Consider the following 22,680-nt stretch of genomic DNA (forward strand, 5'->3'; position numbering starts at 1 on the left):
ACAGAGAGAGAAACAGAAAGAGAGAGAGCAACGGAGAGAGAAACAGAGAGAGAAACAGAAAGAGAGAGAAACAGAGAGAGAAACAGAAAGAGAGAGAAACAGAGAGAGAAACAGAAAGAGAGAGAGCAACGAGAGAAACAGAGAAACAACAGAGAGAAACAGAAAGAGAGAGAGAAACGGAGAGAGAAACAGAGAGAGAAACAGAAAGAGAGAGAAACAGAAAGAGAAAAACAGAAAGAGAGAGAAACAGAAACAGAGAGAAACAGAAAGAGAGAGAGCAACGGAGAGAGAAACAGAGAGAGAGAGAGAGAACGGAGAGAGAAACAGAGAGAGAAACAGAGAGAGAAACAGAAACAGAGAGAAACAGAAAGAGAGAGAAACAGAGAGAGAAACAGAGAGAGAAAAACAGAGAGAGAAACAGAAAGAGAGAGAAACAGAGAGAGAAACAGAAAGAGAGAGCAAAACGGAGAGAGAAACAGAGAGAGAAAACAGAAAGAGAGAGAGCAACGGAGAGAGAAACAGAGAGAGAAAGAGAGAAACAGAGAGAGAAACAGAAAGGAGAGAGAAACAGAGAGAGAAACAGAAAGAGAGAAACAGAAAAACAGAGAGAGAAACAGAGAGAGAAACAGAGAGAGAAAAACAGAAACAGAGAGAGAAACAGAGAGAAACGAGAGAGAAACAGAGAGAGAAACAGAAAGAGAGAGAAACAGAGAGAGAGAAAGAGAGAGAGAGAGAGAACAGAGAGAGAAAGAGAAACAGAGAGAGAAACAGAAAGAGAGAGAGAGAACGGAGAGAGAAACAGAGAGAGAGAGAAACAGAGAGAGAAACAGAAAGAGAGAGAGCAACGGAGAGAGAAACAGAGAGAGAAACAGAAAGAGAGAGAAACAGAGAGAGAAACAGAAAGAGAGAAACAGAGAGAGAAACAGAAAGAGAGAGAAACAGAGAGAGAAACAAAAGGAGAGAGAAACAGAGAGAGAGAGAGAGAAAACAGAAAGAGAGAGAGCAACAGAGAGAAACAGAGAGAGAAACAGAAGAGAGAGCAGAGAGAAAAACAGAAAGAGAAAAACAGAAAGAAGAGAGAAACAGAGAGAGAAACAGAAAGAGAGAAACAGAAACAGAGAGAGAGAAAGAGAGAAACAGAGAGAGAAACAGGAGAGAGAAACAGAAAGAGAGAGAGAAAACAGAGAGAGAAACAGAAAGAGAGAGAAACAGAGAGAGAAACAGAAAGAGAGAGAAACAGAGAGAGAGAAACAGAGAGAGAGAAACAAGAGAGAAACAGAGAGAGAAACAGAGAGAGAAACAGAAAGAGAGAGAGAAACAGAGAGAGAAACAGAGAGAGAGAAACAGAGAGAGAGCAACAGAGAGAGAGAGAGAAACAGAGAGAGAGAGAAACAGAGAGAGAAACAGAAAGAGAGAGAAACAGAGAGAGAAACAGAAAGAGAGAGAAACAGAGAGAGAGAAACAGAGAGAGAGCAACGAGAGAGAGAGAGAGAGAGAGAGAAACAGAGAGAGAGAGCGTAAGAGAAGGATTTTGGAACAGTGTTCTAGGGCTGAGGAGAAAGAGAATAAAGGAACAGGAGGAGAAGCCATGGATAAACAGTGGTGAAATAGCTGGACCCAACACACACATACGGTGCATTCAGAAAGTATTCAGACCCGTTGACTTTCCCCACGTTTTGTTACGTTACAGCCTTATTCTAAAATGGATCCAATTGTTTTTTTACCCTCATCAATCTACACACAATACCCCATAATGACGAAGCAAAAGGAGGTCTCACGACATTTTTGCAAATGTATAAATAAAAAATACAAAACAGACATATATTACATTTACATAAGTATTCAGATCCTTTTCATCAGTACTTTGTTGAAGCACCTTTGGCTGTGATTACAGTGTCGAGTCTTCTTGGGTATGACGCTACAAGCTTGACACACCTGTATTTGGGGAGTCTCTACCATTCTCCTATGCAGATCCTCTCAGGCTCTGTCAGGTTGGATGGGGAGCGTCGCTGCACAGCTATTTTCAAGTCTCTCCAGAGATGTTCGATCTGGTTCAAGTCCGGGCTCTGTCTGGGCCACTCAAGGACATTCACAGACTTGTTCTGAAGCCACTCTTGCGTTGTCTTGGCTGTGTGCTTAGGGTCGTTATCATACTGGAAGGTGAACCTTGCTCCGTTCATCTTTCCCTCAATCCTGGCTAGTCTCTCAGTTCCTGCCTCCTGAAAAACATCCCCCCAGCCTGATGCTGCCACCACCATGCTTCACCGAATGGATGGTGCCAGGTTTCCTCCAGACGTGATGCTTTTGGCATTCAGGCCAAAGAGTTCAATCTTGGTTTCAATCAGACCAGAGAATCTTGTTTCTCATGGTCTGAGTCTTTAGGTGCCTTTTGGCAAACTCCAAGAGGGCTGTCATGTACCTTTTACTGAGGAGTGGCATCCGTCTGGCCACTCTACTATAAAGGCCTGATTGGTGGAGTGCTGCAGAGATGGTTGTCCTTCTGGAAGGTTCTACCATCTCGACAGAGGAAATCTGGAGCTTTGTCAGAGTGACCATGGGTTCTTGGGGACCTTCAATGCTGCAGACCTTTTTTGGTACCCTTCCCCATATCTGTGCCTCGTCACAAACCTGTCTCGAAGCTCTACGGACAATTCCTTTGGTTTTTGCTCTGACCTGCACTGTCAACTGTGGGACCTTATATAGACATGCGTGTGCCTTTCCAAATCATGTCCTATCAATTGAATTTACCACAGGTGGACTCCAAGTTGTAGAAACATCAAAGATGATCAATGGAAACGAGATGCACCTGAGCTCAATTTCGAGTCTCATAGCAAAGGGTCTGAATACTTATGTAAATAAGGTATTTATGTTTTTTAAAATTTAAATACATTTGCAAACTTTTCGTAAAACCAGTTTTCACTTTGCCATTATGGGGTATTGAGTGTAGATTGATGAGGAAAAAATGTTTTTCATCAATTTTAGAATAAGGCTGTAACATAACAAAATGTGGGAAATGTCAAGGGGTCTGAATACATTCTGAATACACTATACACCGACCGCACCATCCTGCCTCACACACACACACACACACACACACACACACACACACACACACACACACACACACACACACACACACACACACACACACACACACACACACACACACACACACACACACACACACACACACACACACACACACACACACAGCGCCCTCCTGTGTCTCTGTCACACAAAAGGATTCCCCTTCTGAGTCTGACATTAATATTAATCTGATGCTCTGCACAGAGGAAAACACCCAATGAACATGATAGATTAGAACTGCAGACAGACTGACCCAGTTTAGAAGAGTCTAAATAGAGGAAGACACACACACACATTTTCAGTTTTCACACAGGGACAGAGGTGTGATGGGAGGACACCAACCCTCTACACTAGTAGTCTGTCTGTTCAGCTCAACGTTCAACCACCTGAGAATACATGTTAGAAGACCTTAGACAACGTCTGGTCATTTTAATTTGGGGGTGAAAAAACACTTTAACCGTCTATTACTATTCAGTCTTTACTAATGACCAGAACAGAGTAGAGATGAGGAGATACAGTCACACATGAGAACAGAGTAGAGAGGTGGAGTCACTGAGATGAGAACACTTTCTTCTGAGTCACTGAGAGCAGATGTGGAGATCCCTCTGAAACAGGTGTTGTGTTGATGTGAACAGAGTGTGGAGATGAGGAGATAGAGGTGGAGTCCAGAGGAAAAAAGGTATGCTCCAATGAACATGATAGATTAGAACTGCAGACGAGACTGACCCAGTTTAGAAGAGTGAGAGAGGTAAATAGAGGAAGAGAGTAGAGAGAGAAAGGGATTTTCACAGTTTTCAACACCAGGGACAGAGGTGTGATGGGAGGAGATGAGTTGGAGTCACAACCCTCTACACTGAGTAGTCTGTCTGTTCAGCAGAGTCAATGTTCAACCACCTGAGAATACATGTTAGAAGACCTGAGATGAGAACAACGTCTGGTCATTTTAATTTGGGGAGATGAAAAAACACTTTAACCGTCTAGATACTATTCAGTCTTTACTAATGACCAGAACAGAGTAGAGATGAGGAGATAGAGGTGGAGTCACTGAGATGAGAACAGAGTAGAGATGAGGAGATAGAGGTGGAGTCACTGAGATGAGAACAGAGCAGAGATGAGGAGATAGAGGTGGAGTCACTGAGATGAGAACAGAGCAGAGATGAGGAGATAGAGGTGGAGTCACTGAGATGAGAACAGAGTAGAGATGAGGAGATAGAGGTGGAGTCACTGAGATGAGAACAGAGCAGAGATGAGGAAAATAGAGGTGGAGTCACTGAGATGAGAACAGAGTGAGATGAGGAGATAGAGGTGGAGTCACTGAGATGAGAACAGAGTAGAGATGAGGAGATAGAGGATGGAATCACTGAGATGAGAACAGAGTAGAGATGAGGAGATAGAGGTGGAGTCACTGAGATGAGAACAGAGTAGAGATGAGGAGATAGAGGTGGAGTCACTGAGATGAGAACAGAGTAGAGATGAGGGGATATAGGTGGAGTCACTGAGATGAGAACAGAGTAGAGATGAGGGGATATAGGTGGAGTCACTGAGATGAGAACAGAGTAGAGATGAGGGGATAGAGGTGGAGTCACTGAGATGAGAACAGAGTAGAGATGAGGAGATAGAGGTGGAGTCACTGAGATGAGAACAGAGTAGAGATGAGGGGATAGAGGTGGAGTCACTGAGATGAGAACAGAGTAGAGATGAGGGGATAGAGGTGGAGTCACTGAGATGAGAACAGAGTAGAGATGAGGGGATAGAGGTGGAGTCACTGAGATGAGAACAGAGTAGAGATGAGGAAAATAGAGGTGGAGGAGATGAGAGTAGTGTAGATTATGCTCTAGAAGGACTTCAACAGTACAGATTCACTTAGAGAGACCCATTTAAACACTGTTTAATCAAGTGTGTCAGGGCTTCCTCTAATACCTTAATGAGTCTCTCTCTCTCTGTGTGTGTGTGTGTGTGTGTGTGTGTGTGTGTGTGTGTGTGTGTGTGTGTGTGTGTGTGTGTGTGTGTGTGTGTGTGTGTGTGTGTGTGTGTGTGTGTGTGTGTGTGTGTGTGTGTGTGTGTGTGTGTGTGTGTGTGTGTGTGTGTCCTAATGGAAATCCTGTCCGTATGAGTGTTAAATGAAGGAGTGTTATCAGACCATTGACTTCCACTCAGAGACAGAGAGGATATCAGGAAGACACATCTGTACCTGAACTAGACTCTCCTAAAGACCCTTCTTTATGGATGGTTCATCCTGGGTCTGGTTTCCCTGAGCCTCTGTAGCGTTACACAGTTCAAAGCTGCACAGTCAAACATGACATGGAATGTGGGGAAAAACAAAGCCCTTTTCCTAAAGTGTATCTCTTTTCAATGGAAACACATGGTCAAGACGACTCAAAACAAATACAAAATTCCCAAGCTTCCATAAATCTGACTAATGGAATTGTATTTCTTAACTTTGGGAATTCTGTCTGGTTCAACAGGTAGGGTCTCTTTCCTTCCTCACTGACCTGCTGTGTGTTACTGGGGAGAAATTCCCATTTTCCCAGATTCCCATATCCTGTCTGTTACTAGGGAAACTGGTCCAGGATTCCCTCTTTGTCTGGGTTGCCATGGCTACAGTCTCCTGATCCCAATGTCCCTGTCTGCTTATCCAGAGGAAGGTATTTCCCTGTCTTTGTCTGCGTTGTTCCAACACCGCTAATCTCTGGTTATCCTCCCATGAGGATCCATATCATTTGAATCAAAATGATATCCACCTATTGAATAGAACATGTATTGAATAATGCCTGTCGCCATCAATCAAAATGTCAATATCATACGACTCTGTATTGCACGAGAGCAATCATTACAGTAGTTGTCATCATTGGTAGGCTACTCTAAATCAGGGATATATGGACTCTACATGGGCTCTTAGGTCAACTACAGATGGTGGATGTTCCTGTAACATACATGTACTAGGGATTCTATGACCAATGATTGATTTCTGCTATGTGGGACTACTTGAAAGAAGGTGTAAGAAGGAAGAACACATTTTCTACTACATCAAGAAGCAGAAGAGGAGAGGGTGGCTTTTCACAGTATTTGAACATTACCTATGAGAGACAGGGAGAGACAATGAAAGATGGAAAGAGGGAAGGGAGGCATAGACCGAGAGGAGGAGAGTCTATGTTTGCCCTTCAGAAAACCTTGTGTGTGTCGCCAGGATTCAGACCCAGTTACGCAGTCAGAGTGGCAAGAGGAGAGGAGAAAAGAGGCAGAGGAGGGAGAAAAGAGAAGAGGAGAGGAGAAAAGAGAGGCGAGAGGAGAGGAGAGAGGTGAAAAGAGAGGTGAGAGGAGAGGAGAAAAGAGAGGTGAGAGGAGAGGAGAAAAAATAGAGAGGTGAGAAGAGGAAAAGAGGAGAGGAGGGAGAAAATAGAGAGGAGAGGAGAGAGAGAAAAGGAGAAAAGAGAGGTGAGAAGAGGAGGAGAAAGAGAGGTGAGGAGGAGAGAAAAGAAGAAAGAGAGGAGAAAAGAGAGGTGGAGAGAGGAGAGAGAAAGACAGGTGAGAGGAGAGGAGAGGAGAGGTGAGAAGGAGAGGAGAGGAGAAAAAGAGAGGAGAGGAGAGAGAAAGAGGTAGAGGAGAGGAGAAAAGAGAGGTGAGAGGAGAGAGAGGCGAGAGGGAGAAAATAGAGGAGGAGAGGAGAAAAGAGAGGAGAAAAAGAGGCGAGAGGAGAGGGAGAAAATAGAGAGGAGAGGAGAAAATAGAGGAGAGAGAAAAGAGAGGTGAGGAGAAAAAAAAGAGAGGAGAGAGGAGAGGAGAAAAGAGGCGAGAGGAGAGAGGGAGAAAATAGAGAGAGAGAAAATAGAGGAGAGGAGAAAATAGAGGAGAGGAAAATAGAAGAAAAAAGAGAGGTGAGAAGAGAGAAAAGAGAGGTGAGAAAAGAAAATAGAGGTGAGAGGAGAAAAAGAGAGGGAGAGGAGAGGAGAAAAGAAAGAGAGGTAGAGGAGGGAGAAAAGAGAGAGAGAAAAGAGGAGAAAAGAGGTGAGAGGAGAGGAGAAAAGAGAGAAAAGAGAGAGAGAGAGGAGAAAAGAGAGGTGAGAGGAGAGGAGAGAGAGAGAGGAGAAAAAAGAGAGGAAGGAGAGGAGAGAGGAGAGGAGAAAAGAGAGGAGAGGAGAGGAGAGAGGAGAGGAGAGGAGAGAGGGCGAGAGGAGAGGAGAAAAGAGAGGTGAGGAGGAGAAAAGAGAGGAGAGGAGAGAGGAGAAAAAAAGAGAGAGGGAGAGAGGAGAGGAGAAAAGAGAGAGAGAGGTGAGAGGAGAGAGAAAAGAGAGGAGAGAAAAGAGAGGTGAGAGAAAGAAAAGAGAGGCGAGAGGAGAGGAGAAAAGAGAGGAGAAGAGGAGAGAGAGAGGAAAAAGAGAGGTGAGAGGAGAAAAGAGAGGAAGAGGAGGGAGAAAAGAGAGGAGAGGGAGAAAAGAGGAGGAGAGGAGAAAAGAGAGGTGAGAGAGGAGGAGGGAGAAAAGAGAGAAGAGAGGAGAGAGAGGAGAGAGAGGGAGAGGAGAGAAAATAGAGGAGGAGAGGAGAAAATAGAGAGAGAGGAGGGAGAAAAGAGAGGCGAGAGGAGAGGAGAAAAGAGAGGAAAGAGAGGAGAAAAGAGAGGGGAGAGGAGAGGAGAAAATAGAGGAGGAGAGGAGAAAATAGAGGAGAGGAGAAAAGAGAGGCAAGAGGAGAGGAGAAAGAGAGGAAAAGAGGGCGAGAGGGAGAAAAGAGAGGAGGAGAGGAGAAAAGAGAGGCGAGAGGAGAGGAGAAAAGAGAGAGGAGAGGGAGGAAAGGAGAAAAGAGAGGCGAGAGGAGAGGAGAAAAGAGAGGAGAGGAGAGGAGAAAAGAGAGGTGAGAGGAGAGGAGAAAAGAGAGGCGAGAGGAGAGGAGAAAAGAGAGGTGAGAGGAGAGGAGAAAAGAGAGGCGAGAGCCTGAGGATATATGGCCAGGCTTTAACCAGAAGCTACCACAGCTGGAAGGAGGGAGGGATGGAGGGAGGGTGGGAGGGAGGACGGGAGGGAGGGAGGGAGGTAGGGAGGGAGGGAGGGAGGGAGGGAGGGAGGGAGGGAGGGAGGGAGAAAGAATAGTGGAAGGAGAGAGGAGGAGAGGAGAGAAGGGAGATGAGTGGTGAGAGTGGAGGAAACAAGTTGTAAGGGAGGAAGGAGGAGAGAAGGAAAGAGAGAGAAGAAGGGAGAGTGGACTGTCTAAACATCACCATCACACTCTGAGCGATAAGGGATTATACCTCCCCTCCAACACACACACACACACACAGCCCTGTAAACTCTCTCAGATATCAGATAGGGATACCACAGAAGTTTTCATCTTTACATTCTGAGAATTCTTATATCCCAACACGTCAGCTGAGAGTGTATCAGAATGACTCCAGCCTCCTAGAACTGCTCTTGTTCATTTAGATGGTTGAGAATGTTCAGAAAGCAGATGGAGAGATATACTGTATCATAAACAGAGACCCTGGAGAGAAAATGGTAGATGAAGGATGGAGAGAGGGGGAAGAGAGGGGGAGGGAGGGGGCAGAGAGGGGGAAGAGAGGGGGAGAGGGAGGGGGAAGAGAGGGGGAGAGGGAGGGGGAAGAGAGGGGGCAGAGAGGGGGGGAGAGAGGGGGAGAGGGAGGGGGAGAGAGGGGGAAGAGAGGGGGAGAGGGAGGGGGAAGAGAGGGGACAGTGAGGGGGAAGAGAGGGGGAGAGGGAGGGGGAAGAGAGGGGACAGGGAGGGGGAAGAGAGGGGGCAGAGAGGGGGAAGAGAGGGGAGAGGGAGGGGGCAGAGAGGGGGCAGAGAGGGGGAAGAGAGGGGGAGAGGGAGGGGGCAGAGAGGGGGAAGAGAGGGGGAGAGGGAGGAGGCAGGGAGGGGGAAGAGAGGGGGAGAGGGAGGGGGAAGAGAGGGGACAGGAAGGGGGAAGAGAGGGGGAGAGGGAGGGGGCAGGGAGGGGGAAGAGAGGGGGAGAGGGAGGGGGCAGAGAGGGGGAAGAGGGGGGAAGAGAGGGGGCAGAGAGGGGGAAGAGAGGGGGCAGGGAGGAGGCAGTAGTTCCATCTGGAATCAAACCAGACATGACCTTTTCTCTGTCTTACTGAAAAATGAATTGGGAACAAAAGACATGTTCAACAGATCAAAGCACCATCCTTCTATCTCACCTTCCATCCTTCTCTACTCTTCTCTTCCCTTCTTCCTTCACTTCCTCTCCTCCCCTTTTCATCCTTTTCTTCCTCCGTCCATCTCCTCTTTCTTTCTTTCTCTGCCCTCCCCTCTTTCATTATTCTCCTTTTCTTCCACTCTTCCCCTCTCTTCTTCCTTCAATCCCTCTCATCCTTTCCCCTTTCCTCCTCCACCCCACCTCTCCTTACTCTCCTCCTCCTCCTCTCCGTCTCCTCCTCTCTCTCTCCCTTCACACCTCTCCTCCTCCTCTCTCTCTCCCTTCACACCTCTCCTCCTCCTCTCTCTCCCTTCACACCTCTCCTCCTCCTCTCTCTCTCCCTTCACACCTCTCCTCCTCCTCTCTCTCTCCCTTCACACCTCTCCCCCTCCTCTCTCTCCCTTCACACCTCTCCACCTCCTCTCTCTCTCCCTTCACACCTCTCCTCCTCCTCTCGTTCCTCTTACCCCCTGCTCACTCCGAGGTTAAGAAACCCTGAATTCATATTTCATTTTTGACAGGATGCTTGAGGCAACTCCCCTCAACTACACACACACACACACACACACACACACACACACACACACACACACACACACACACACACACACACACACACACACACACACACACACACACACACACACACACACACACACACACACACACACACACACACACACACACACACACACACACACACACACACACACACACACAGCATGTGTCTCAGACTGTACTGTGTTCTACATGCACCCCATCTATAAGGCCACAGGTTGCACTGAATGTCATTGGCTTTGACAAAATGGCTGTCACTTGACTGAGGTTGCTGCGCTCACAGTCAGTCACCCGCTCTCTCTCTCCTGAGACCAGTCATGCCAGTTACCCCCTGCCATACAGAGCTTGTCATGATGTCATTTTCGTATTATTGGTGGTGTCAGCTATACTGTATGTATGAATCAAGATATGTCAAATTCAATAGACTACGTTTCAAAAGCTGTCTGTTCTTTGACTCAACCTGATTCAAGTTCTGTAATGAATACCTATAAAATAGCCAACTGTTTGGTGAGATATTTAATACGGCAACCTGATTCACCTATTCACCCATCAAACGTTTTTTAATCTGTATGTAACACCTAACTGTAACATCGATTTTGTCCCGATTCAAACCCTCCACTCAGAAAGGCAATCAGCAGTAAACCAATCAATGAAAGATTAGGCTAGAAATCGTTATTTTCCCACTTTAGTCTCAACTCCTAGGCTAATTAAAATGCGTAATTTGAAGCCTTGTCGAGAGGACGAGAGCGTCAATGTTATCACAATAACTATAATTGTAAGGAATGAAACAGCAATGTGGTCAAATTTACCGGCCACACTGCTTAGGCTACTTTCGTTAACTACCTGTTTTTACTCATGCATGTAGGGGTAAACTATTGAACCGTTGGAGCTAACGTAAGGCTGCTCTCTCCCTCGCGCATAATGACAACCGTAACGTGTCCATGCGTCTCCCGCGCTTTCCGCTCAGCCCACACCTTGTCTCCGTAGCCTTCTCTTCTTCAAGCCGAAGATTCTCACTTTGGAGAAGATGTCGACCAAATTCCCGTTACAAAGTCCTTTATTCTTGTTGGGGCTTCGCCTCCGTCGGTGTGGCGTCGGCCGGTGGACTTGTTGTTCCCGTGCCTGTCTCTTCTGTCGTATCAAACCGCTGGCAATAGCTGCCATGTCTCAACCGAAACAACCCGGGGGAAAAGGAAACACAGAGCCCGTTCCCCGTTTCCCGTTGGGCACGGAGCGCAGACGGAACAACAAGCGATTATGTTCGGTCTGCAGCTACAGCCCCATAGTTGTGTCTATAAAATGTATCTTCTTTATCCGTCAGAAAAACATTTCGACACTACGCAATCAAGTCCAAATACCACATTTCGGTGAGGATACAGAACATTGCGTTGTCATTTTATCATGGCCATTCAACAACTAACAACCTGTCACCGTTGTTGTCAAATGATTTCGAATTTGACTGCGTGAATCCTTGTAGAGAAGAAGGTTTTCCAAACTGACAACATTTCCGATATCCGTACTGGGTCATATTTTATCATTCAATATCTGTGACGTTTGATGTCACATAGTCCAAAAACACGAAAATAATTGTCGAAAGGTTTCGTTCTTCTCCTCGCCCAAAAATGTTTAGACTACCTCCCGTCTTCTACCGGTGATCGACAAAAAAACAAGCCTATAGAAAATGTGAACACGCGAATTGAAGCCACGCGCTAAAGGAGTCTGTCAGACACTCTCAAAAACATACGGAGCGATTTTAACGTAATTATCTAGTGAAGGACGCAAGCCACAGATGCTCCCCAGATGGGGCTTGCTCCTTGAAGAGAGGTGTGTGATGCTTGCCTCGCGCGCACAGATTCACCAAGTCCGTATGCAAATCCGTCAGTCTCTTCTCCAAAAAATAGAAACGAATAACGGAGGAGCACACAATGATCAAATCGGGAGGATTGGAATCAAAAAACTAAATAATAATAATAATAATCTTGTCTTTAAAAAAGGCCCGGAGGAACTTCTCTGCATCAGGTAAAATGGTGACGCAATTTTATTTCACGCTTCAGAAACTTCATCCAGCACGTCGGGACTGTTTTTCCTCGGTGAGAAGAGAAAGGGGACAGGACACGACTCCTGTTGGCTCATGAATTGCTTTCAGATATGAATAAGGGGTGAAAAAAGGTAGGCTACATCAAACGCTCTCCTTCAACTCATCAATCAAAGGAAACGGGAACAGCCAGACTATTCAGATGAAAACAAGAGTCTGTGCGTCAGACCAAAGCCCCCTCGTTCTGGAGAAACCGTTCGGAAAGAAATACCTTATAAATGACCACAAGCGAGTGAACGCCCTCCGCATAAACGTAACCATTAGCACTAGACACCGACTGAAACTTTAGTATCCTGTATACTGTCTTACTCCAACTCCAACTGTTGCTAATACATTGTATACACCGTCCGGACACGGATTGATATATCGTGTTGTGTATTTCACAAGAAGCAGACACCGAGCCAGAGATAGACATGTAACTGTATAGCCAACGTTGAGAATGTTTACACCTCATTTTATGTTAATCCTGATCAGATGAAATATAGAGACCCAGCACATTGTCAAGTGGAGAACGTTCCCAAAATGTTTAATTAGCTATTCAATGTTCTTTAGTATAGGCCTAGAAATATCACGTGCACGTTTAAAGAGATCCCAGTCAGCGCCACTCCTGTATTCCTGCATTGAGTCGTGTCCAAAAACACTGGGCAGAATGGAGAAATGTTTCCCCCTTATATCCCCCAACACAATCATTGAGACACAATCCATAAAATACGGCATTAAAACTTCAATCAAAATAGCAAAATAGTCCGTGTTATGGTATCTATAATACAATTAAACGAATCGATGGGCTGTAAAATCGAGGGAAAGTTGATCCTTTTGGTCAGTTGAATTCATTAATAACATGGGAGCGCAGATCTTCTGACCGGCGCAAGCCACGTCTGATTTCAGCACCATGGGCAGCGACCGCGGTCTACAGTTCCACCAATCGCATGCTGTCTGCGGCTGCGCTGTGCGTAAACATGACCCTTGAGTTGAGGAGTAGCCTATGAATGATGCACGTGAAAATATCTCAAGACTAACTGGCATTTTCTTCATAATGTTTACCAAACTGCAAGCTAGCCTATTTTTAACCAGGTCATAAACAATTTAAACGTAGTGAGCAGTGAGTCATCGTCTTCCCGGGAAGAAGAGTGTCCTTCACCTGCTGCCTGGAAAAGGGACAAGTCTGGAAAGGTCCCCATTGAAGCAGAGATGCGTGATCTTAATGGGGCTTCATCCTGGATTAATTCAAGTTTTAATTTACTAAATATTTTAAACCCAAACTTGAGAATACCTCCTTCATGGGGAGGTTATCCACTGTGGTAGGTTGTTTCAATGTGCTTTCCAAGGAGCCATCTATAGTTGGTCTCTCTCTCCCAGTAATGAAATCGTCTGGTCAAAACCATTATTTCAAGACAAACAGTTTGGCACATTTTTCAATCACGTTTAGCTTAGTGGGGCACTTTCTTGAATCTGTATCGGCTTTGGTGGTATAATTAAAGTTTTAAAAATGCATGAACCAGCGTCGATTCACAGGAGAGATACAGTAGCCAGCCGGAGTGCTCTAAACTGTACACCCGCACCGTTTTCAGCTTAATAATGAAAGGCCTACCGAGCTCAGGTCAGTGGCTGCCTCTGCGGGTAGATCCGCTGGGTTTCCTGCGGTCACGTTGTGTTTCCGAACACTGAAGAATGATAATTCGATGTGATTCTCCGTGACAGTTACAAGGCATTGACATTAATATTACACCGAAAGAGAATTTACTTTTCAAAATTCAGAAGGCATAGCATTTTCAAATCTGATGACGTTCAAAAAGGCTAAATACCTCCAGGAGAGCTCCAGCTTCAGCCGACAGCAAAGGATTGGTTGCCGAAAAATAAAGTAAAACTGGGATTTGACCGCTTGAGGGCGCCAGAGTGTTCAGAAAAAGAAGGCGCTTGTAATAAGCAGTCCAAGAGTTGACTCTTACCGCTAATCATCCTCTGCTGCAACACAGTAAGGTGCAGGTTGCATGGAATCTAGCTCATTGAATCCTCTCCAGTTACTCTGTAGGCCTATAGAGTTATGGTACCACAGCCTACTTACCAACTGGTCCTTTCACACTACAGTACTTACTGGCCATATGGTCAGACCTGGTGTATGACATCCCATAACGTGGTGTAATATGAATGAATACCAACCAGCACACTGCCTGCCCAAAATGCTCAACGCCACATGTTCATAACGCTACACATGTGGTTCAACAGAGAACTTCAAGCAGAAAGAGGGCTACATCTATTTAAATCTACTTACTGATTTAGCGCACACACACACACACACACACACACACACACACACACACACACACACACACACACACACACACACACACACACACACACACACACACACACACACACACACACACACACACACACACACACACACACACACACACACACACACACACACACACACACACACACACACACACACACACACACCAGGTCAACTGCTGTTGAGGATCATTAATAAATCAAAGCTTCCTGACTACATTTACATAAAAATTCATCATTTCTTCTCATCTCAATGTTAAAAAAAGCTTTCAAAAGGAAACATTCACCCTCTTCACCCCTTCCTCCCAAAACTCCCTTCCCTGTCTATGTAGTGAATAGGAGTGGAACAAATGATTTAAAACTCTAAAAACACAGAGAGAGAGACAGAGAGAGAGACAGAGAGAGAGAGAGAGAGACAGAGAGACAGAGAGAGAGACACACAGAGAGAGAGAGACAGAGATGGACAGAGAGGGACAGAGAGAGAGAGACAGAGAGGGACAGAGAGAGAGAGAGAGACAGAGAGGGACAGTTGGCTATCTACCACATTTAAATCAATACATTAGCTGATCATCCTGTCTGTAGGACTGTTTATGTGTGTATGCTATATATTTCTTTTTTACATCCTTCCGAATGAGGTTATTGGAAAAAAGGGCAGAGAAGGATAAAGAGAAAGGGATATTTTGTTTTCTGCAGAGGAGAGGAGAGCTCCCTCCATAGGTAACACAGGAGCACAGCACTCTTCCCCCTGCCTCTCTCCATCCTCCTCTCCTTATTCTCTCTTTACAGAACGATAGTCTAAGCTGATATATGATTACACAAATGGAAACTTAATCATAATGAATGAATAACACCCTATGAGTTATTAATACTGTAGGTGTGTTCATCAGAGAATAACAACTAGACCGTTATACAAAACTAGTATACAACAGAAAAGGCCATTATATTTGATAGTGGAACAAGACATTTAGTGAAAATGAAAAGCACAATCAATCACTCTGCTAATGAAGGGATCCCCTTGGGTGTGTCATGGGTGGGCGGGGCAGAGAGGGAGGAAGAGAGGCAGATAGAGGGAGAGAAAGAGAGGGGGGGGGGTTGCAAATGATTCAAGACTCAGAAAGAGAAGGAAGGGAGGGATGGAGAGAAGGAAGACAGTGAGAGATAGCCACATGGAAGGAGGGAGAGAAGGAGAGAGAGATAAAAGGAAGACAGAGAGAGAGATGGATAGAGAGAGAGAGATGCAGGAAGAGGGAGAGAGAGGGACGGATAGAGAGAGAGATGCAGGAAGAGGGAGAGAGAGGGACGGATAGAGAGAAAGATAGAGGGAGAGAGAGGGACGGATAGAGAGAGAAGAAGGAAGAGGGAGCGAGAGGGACGGATAGAGAGAGAGAAGGAGGAAGAGGGAGCGAGAGGGACGGATAGAGAGAGAGAAGGAGGAAGAGGGAGCGAGAGGGACGGATAGAGAGAGAGAAGGAGGAAGAGGGAGAGAGAGGGACGGATAGAGAGAGAGAAGGAGGAAGAGGGAGAGAGAGGGACGGATAGAGAGAGAGAAGGAGGAAGAGGGAGAGAGAGGGACAGATAGAGTGAGAGATGGAGGAAGAGGGAGCGAGAGGGACGGATAGAGAGAGAGAAGGAGGAAGAGGGAGAGAGAGGGACGGATAGAGAGAGAGATGGAGGAAGAGGGAGAAAGAGGGACGGATAGAGTGAGAGATGGAGGAAGAGGGAGAGAGAGGGACGGATAGAGAGAGAGAAGGAGGAAGAGGGAGAGAGAGGGACGGATAGAGAGAGAGAAGGAGGAAGAGGGAGAGAGAGGGACGGATAGAGAGAGAGGAGGAAGAGGGAGAGAGAGGGACGGATAGAGAGAGAGATGGAGGAAGAGGGAGAGAGGGGGACGGATAGAGAGAGAGAAGGAGGAAGAGGGAGAGAGAGGGACGGATAGAGAGAGAGAAGGAGGAAGAGGGAGAGAGAGGGACGGATAGAGAGAGAGATGGAGGAAGAGGGAGAGAGAGGGACGGATAGAGAGAGAGAAGGAGGAAGAGGGAGAGAGAGAAGTAAACACGTCACAGCTTCTACAGGTTTCCCCTGGGGGGGGGGGGGGCGTGGAGGGATAGCCATCTCTCTCTTTTGCATACTGATGTGCTGAGTCACAGCACACACACACACACACACACACACACACACACACACACACACACACACACACACACACACACACACACACACACACACACACACACACACACACACACACACACACACACACACACACACACACACACACACACACACACACACACACACACACACACACACACACCTCAGTTGATGAAGCCGGGACAGTCCTCCTGCAGTGCCACCCCTCTGTTGCCTAGGTAACGTCTGGTGAATAACTATGAGGAACCTCTGGGCAGTAGACGATGGGAATATTGGAATGTTCTATATGGGAGGAGTCAGGGGTAATGGTCAGGCTACAGACAAATGTGTCTTTATTAGCTCACAACAAGTGATCTATAGGTGATTACGGGATGCCAAACTGACCTTAGATTAGTATTCCAGCTGAATACACAGAGAAACATAGGATGCAAAGGGAAAGAACACTACCATGGACCCAACAATAACCAGACACACATGTTTGATGCTTTAACCAGACAAAAATATAAATGGCATCATTTTTTATTCAACATTTATTTTGTGGAATGGATGCTTCATTTTCACCAACCTCACATCTCTTGTAACCTTGCAATGACACAGAATATCTAACTAACAAGATGTTGAAAACGCCAAACAGATGAACAGAGACACCTCTGATGACTGAATATGCACCAAGTAACCCCAAAAAGCTTTTCTTTCTACACCAGTGTAAAAGCAGTGAAGAGGTTGAAAAAGGTTTTGAACAGCATAAACACAGGACATGTTAAATAATAGAGACTTGAATGCTACTCCACAGGCACAGCCAATGCTACTCCACAGGCATTGCAGCATCCCTCCTCCCAACTCATTGTGTTAACTAGCTTGCTCTCACACACAAACACACACACATACGCATGCACACGCACTCACGCAAGGCTATGTCTGTACCTGTACCACATGGCTATGTCTGTACCTGTACCAGAAGACTATGTATGTACCTGTACCACAAGGCTATGTCTGTACCTGTACCACAAGGCTATGTCTGTACCTGTACCAGAAGGCTATGTATGTACCTGTACCACAAGGCTATGTCTGTACCTGTACCACAAGGCTATGTCTGTATCTGTACCACAAGGCTATGTCTGTACCTGTACCACAAGGCTATGTCTGTACCTGTACCAGAAGGCTATGTATGTACCTGTACCACAAGGCTATGTCTGTACCTGTACCACAAGGCTATGTCTGTATCTGTACCATGAGGCTATGTCCGTATCTGTACCACAAGGCTATGTCTGTATCTGTACCACAAGGCTATGTCTGTATCTGTACCACGAGGCTATGTCTGTACCTGTACCACAAGGCTATGTCTGTACCTGTACCACGAGGCTATGTCTGTACCTGTACCACAAGGCTATGTCTGTACCTGTACCACGAGGCTATGTCTGTATCTGTACCACGAGGCTATGTCTGTACCGGTACCACGAGGCTATGTCTGTACCTGTACCACGAGGCTATGTATGTATCTGTACCACAAGGCTATGTCTGTACCTGTACCACAATGTTATGTCTGTATCTGTACCACAAGGCTATGTCTGTATCTGTACCACAATGTTATGTCTGTATCTGTACCACGAGGCTATGTCTGTATCTGTACCACACAGCTATGTCTGTACCTGTACCACGAGGCTATGTCTGTACCTGTACCAGAAGGCTATGTCTGTACCTGTACCACAAGGCTATGTCTGTACCTGTACCACGAGGCTATGTCTGTACCTGTACCACAAGGCTATGTCTGTACCTGTACCACGAGGCTATGTCTGTATCTGTACCACGAGGCTATGTCTGTACCGGTACCACGAGGCTATGTCTGTACCTGTACCACGAGGCTATGTATGTATCTGTACCACAAGGCTATGTCTGTACCTGTACCACAATGTTATGTCTGTATCTGTACCACAAGGCTATGTCTGTATCTGTACCACAATGTTATGTCTGTATCTGTACCACGAGGCTATGTCTGTATCTGTACCACACAGCTATGTCTGTACCTGTACCACGAGGCTATGTCTGTACCTGTACCAGAAGGCTATGTCTGTACCTGTACCACAAGGCTATGTCTGTGCCTGTACCACGAGGCTATGTCTGTACCTGTACCACAAGGCTATGTCTGTACCTGTACCACGAGGCTATGTCTGTATCTGTACCACGAGGCTATGTCTGTATCTGTACCAGAAGGCTATGTCTGTACCTGTACCACAAGGCTATGTCTGTACCTGTACCACGAGGTTATGTCTGTACCTGTACCACAAGGCTATGTCTGTACCTGTACCACGAGGCTATGTCTGTACCGGTACCACAAGGCTATGTCTGTACCTGTACCACAAGGCTATGTCTGTATCTGTACCACAAGGCTATGTCTGTACCTGTACCACAATGTTATGTCTGTATCTGTACCACAAGGCTATGTCTGTACCTGTACCACAAGGCTATGTCTGAATCTGTACCACAAGGCTATGTCTGTATCTGTACCACGAGGCTATGTCTGTATCTGTACCACGAGGCTATGTCTGTATCTGTACCACGAGGCTATGTCTGTATCTGTACCACGAGGCTATGTCTGTATCTGTACCACGAGGCTATGTCTGTATCTGTACCACGAGGCTATGTCTGTATCTGTACCACGAGGCTATGTCTGTATCTGTACCACGAGGCTATGTCTGTATCTGTACCACGAGGCTATGTCTGTATCTGTACCACGAGGCTATGTCTGTATCTGTACCACGAGGCTATGTCTGTATCTGTACCACGAGGCTATGTCTGTATCTGTACCACGAGGCTATGTCTGTATCTGTACCACGAGGCTATGTCTGTATCTGTACCACGAGGCTATGTCTGTATCTGTACCACGAGGCTATGTCTGTATCTGTACCACGAGGCTATGTCTGTATCTGTACCACGAGGCTATGTCTGTATCTGTACCACGAGGCTATGTCTGTATCTGTACCACAAGACTATGTCTGTATCTGTACCACACGGCTATGTCTGTACCTGTACCACAAGGCTATGTCTATACCTGTACCACAAGGCTATGTCTGTACCTGTGACACCACCAAGTGGTCACATATTTCTAGTGCCAAACCACACGACCAACAGCTTTACACACTTTATGGAATACAAAACCTTCACTATCTCATCCTGGAATATCCAAGGCTTGAGGCCATCTGCCTTTGTCCTAAAGAGCAGGAACCTGGACTTCATCAAAGAAATCGGAGATACAGACATTATCATCCTACAAGAAACATGGTATAGAGGAGACGGAACCACTGGTTGTCCTCTAGGTTACAGAGAGCTGGTAGTCCCATCCTCCAAACTACCAGGTGTGAAACAGGAATGGTATGCTAATTTGGTATAGAGCAGACCTAACTCACTCCATTAAATTAATCAAAACACGAACATTTTACATTTGGCTAGAAATTCAAAAGGAAATGATCTTAACAGAGAAAAATGTCCTCCTGTTTGCTACCTATATGTCACACCCTGACCTGAGATATCTCTGTTTTCTTTATATTCTGGTTAGGTCAGGGTGTGACTAGGGTGGGTACGCTAGTTTTGTATTGTCTAGGGTTTTGTATGTCCAGGGTTTTGTAGGTCTAGGGGTTTTTGTAATTCTATGTTGGCCTGATATGGTTCTCAATCAGAGGCAGCTGTTTATCGTTGTCTCTGATTGGGGATCATATTTAGGTAGCCATTTTCCTTTGTTGTTTGTGGGATCTTGTCTATGTGTAGTTGCCTATCAGCACTCGTTTGTACAGCTTCACATTTTGTTTTGTTATTTTGTTCAGTGTTCATTCTTTAAATAAATAAGAATGTATGCACAGCACGCTACGCCTTAGGTCCAATCCTTATAACGAACGTGACATTATATCCTCCCCACTAGAATCCCCATATTTCAATGAAGACATATTATCCAGGCCCAGGGACATGTACTAGTCTGTGGTGACCTAAATGACAAAACCTTCCGTGGCCTCCAACTGCTCTTAAACGCTAGTAAAACGAAAGGCATGCTCTTCAACCGATTGCTGCCCGCACCCGCCCGCCTGACTAGCATCACTACACTGGATGGTTCTGACTTAGAATATGTGGACAACTACAAATACCTAGGTGTCTGGCTAGACTGTAAACTCTCCTTCCAGACTCACATTAAGCATCTCCAATCCTAAATTAAATCTAGAATCGGCTTCCTATTTTGCAAAAAAAGCCTCCTTCACTCATGCTGCCAAACATACCCTCGTAAAATTGACTATCCTACCGATCCTCAACTTTGGCGATGTCATTTACAAAATATCCTCCAACACTCTACTCAGCAAACCGGATGCAGTCTATCACAGTGCCATCCGTTTTGTCCCCAAAGCCCCCATATACTACCCACCACTGCGACCTGTATGCTCTCGTCGGCTGGCCCTCGCTACATATTCGTTGCCTGACCCACTGGCTCCAGGTCATCTATAAGTATTTGCTAGGTAAAGCTCCGCCTTATCTCAGCTCACTGGTCACCATAACAACACCCACCCGTAGCACGCGCTCCAGCAGGTATATCTCACTGGTCATCCCCAAAGCCAACACCCCCTTTGGCCGTCTTTCCTTCCAGTTCTCTGCTGCCAATGACAGGAACGAATTGCAAAAATCGCTGAAGTTGGAGACTTATATATCCCTCACTAACTTTAAGCATCAGCTATTTGAGCAGCTTACCGATCGCTGCAGCTGTACATAGCCCATCTGTAAATAGCCCATCCAACTACCTCATCTCCATATTGCTTTTATTTACTTTTTTGCTCTTTTGCACACCAGTATTTCTACTTGCACATCATCATCTGCACATCTATCACTTCTGTGTTAATTTGCTAAATTGTAATTACTTCCCTTCTATGGCCTATTTATTGCCTTACCTCCTTACTCCATTTGCACACACTGTATATAGACTTTTCTACTGTGTTATTGACTGCACTTTTGTTTATCCTGTGTAACTCTGTGTTGTTGTGTGTCGCACTGCTTTTCTTTATCTTGGCCAGGTCGCAGTTGTAAATGAGAACTTGTTCTCAACTGGCCTACCTGGTTAAATAAAGGTGAAATATAAAAATGTTAATAAAAACGGACAAGAACCTGACACCCTCAGCACACTGGGGGGCAAACACCTGCCTGGAGGTGACAGTGTTCCCTCCCCCACATTCCCCCCTAGGCACAACTATGACAACATAACCAACAAAAAAACAGGTCACAACTCCTGCAGCTCTGTCGCACGTTGGGGATGTACATAGTCAATGGTAGGCTTTGAGGGGACTCCTATGGTAGGTACACCTGTAGCTCATCTCTTGGCAGTAGTACTATAGACTACTTGATCATTGACCTCAACCCAGTGTCTCTCCGAGCGTTTATAGTCAACCCTACTGACGCTCCTTTCAGACCACAGAAAAATCACAGTATGCATGAACAGAGCAATACTCAATCATGAGGCATCAAAGCCAAAGGAACTGAGAAATAATTTTAAAAAATGCTATAGATAGAAGGAATGTAGTGTGGAAACCTAATAGTGAAGGTGTACATTTGGCAGTAGAAAATGTTAACAGTATATTTGACATCTCAGCTTGTCACGACTTCCGCCAAAGTCGGTCCCTCTCCTTGTTCGGGCAGCGTTCGGCGGTCGACGTCACCGGCCTTCTCGCCATTGCTGATCCACTTTTCATTTTCCATTTGTTTTGTCTTTGTCTTACACACCGGGTTTCAATTCCCCAATTACTTGTTCATTATTTAACCCTCTGTTCCCCCATGTTTGTTTGTGAGTAATTGTTTATTGTATTGCGGTTCATATTTGTGGCCTTGTATGACATGTATTGTTATATTATTTGAGTAAAATTGCTTTCATTACTCATATCTGCTGTCCTGTGTCTGACTCATCTCACCAGCTACACACAGACACATTACACAGCGTCCCTATCTAATCAAAACATTTCAAACAGAAAACAGAAAAAAATGAACAACAATGACAAATGGTTTGATGAAGAATGTAAAAACCTAAGAAAGAAATTGAGAGACCTGTCCAAAAAAAACATAGAGACCCAGAAAACCTGAGTCTACGCCTTCACTATGGTGAATCACTAAAACAATACAGAAATACACTACAGAAAACCTGAGTCTACGCCTTCACTATGGTGAATCACTAAAACAATACAGAAATACACTACAGAAAACCTGAGTCTACGCCTTCACTATGGTGAATCACTAAAACAATACAGAAATACACTACAGAAAACCTGAGTCTACGCCTTCACTATGGTGAATCACTAAAACAATACAGAAATACACTACAGAAAAC

The 22,680-nt window shown here is 45.5% G+C and overlaps 1 protein-coding gene across 3 annotated transcripts in view; it reads right to left on the reverse strand.

Moving 5' to 3' along the window:
- Positions 1–22,680, reverse strand: part of LOC124008124 (fibroblast growth factor 14-like) — a 238,005-nt gene that overhangs the window by 19,128 nt on the left and 196,197 nt on the right. Inside the window, exon 1 of one of the 3 annotated variants that reach the window (XM_046319128.1) lies at positions 10,768–11,598. The exons of the other annotated variants lie outside the window; for them this stretch is intronic. Within the exon in view, the coding sequence (XP_046175084.1) occupies positions 10,768–10,957 (190 nt within the window). The 5' untranslated portion in view covers positions 10,958–11,598. Of the gene's footprint in view, positions 1–10,767; positions 11,599–22,680 lie in introns of those variants that run through there. 3 annotated transcript variants of the gene reach the window in all.

This window comes from Oncorhynchus gorbuscha, linkage group LG21 (assembly GCF_021184085.1).
Source record: "Oncorhynchus gorbuscha isolate QuinsamMale2020 ecotype Even-year linkage group LG21, OgorEven_v1.0, whole genome shotgun sequence".
NCBI classification, from domain to species: domain Eukaryota; kingdom Metazoa; phylum Chordata; class Actinopteri; order Salmoniformes; family Salmonidae; genus Oncorhynchus; species Oncorhynchus gorbuscha.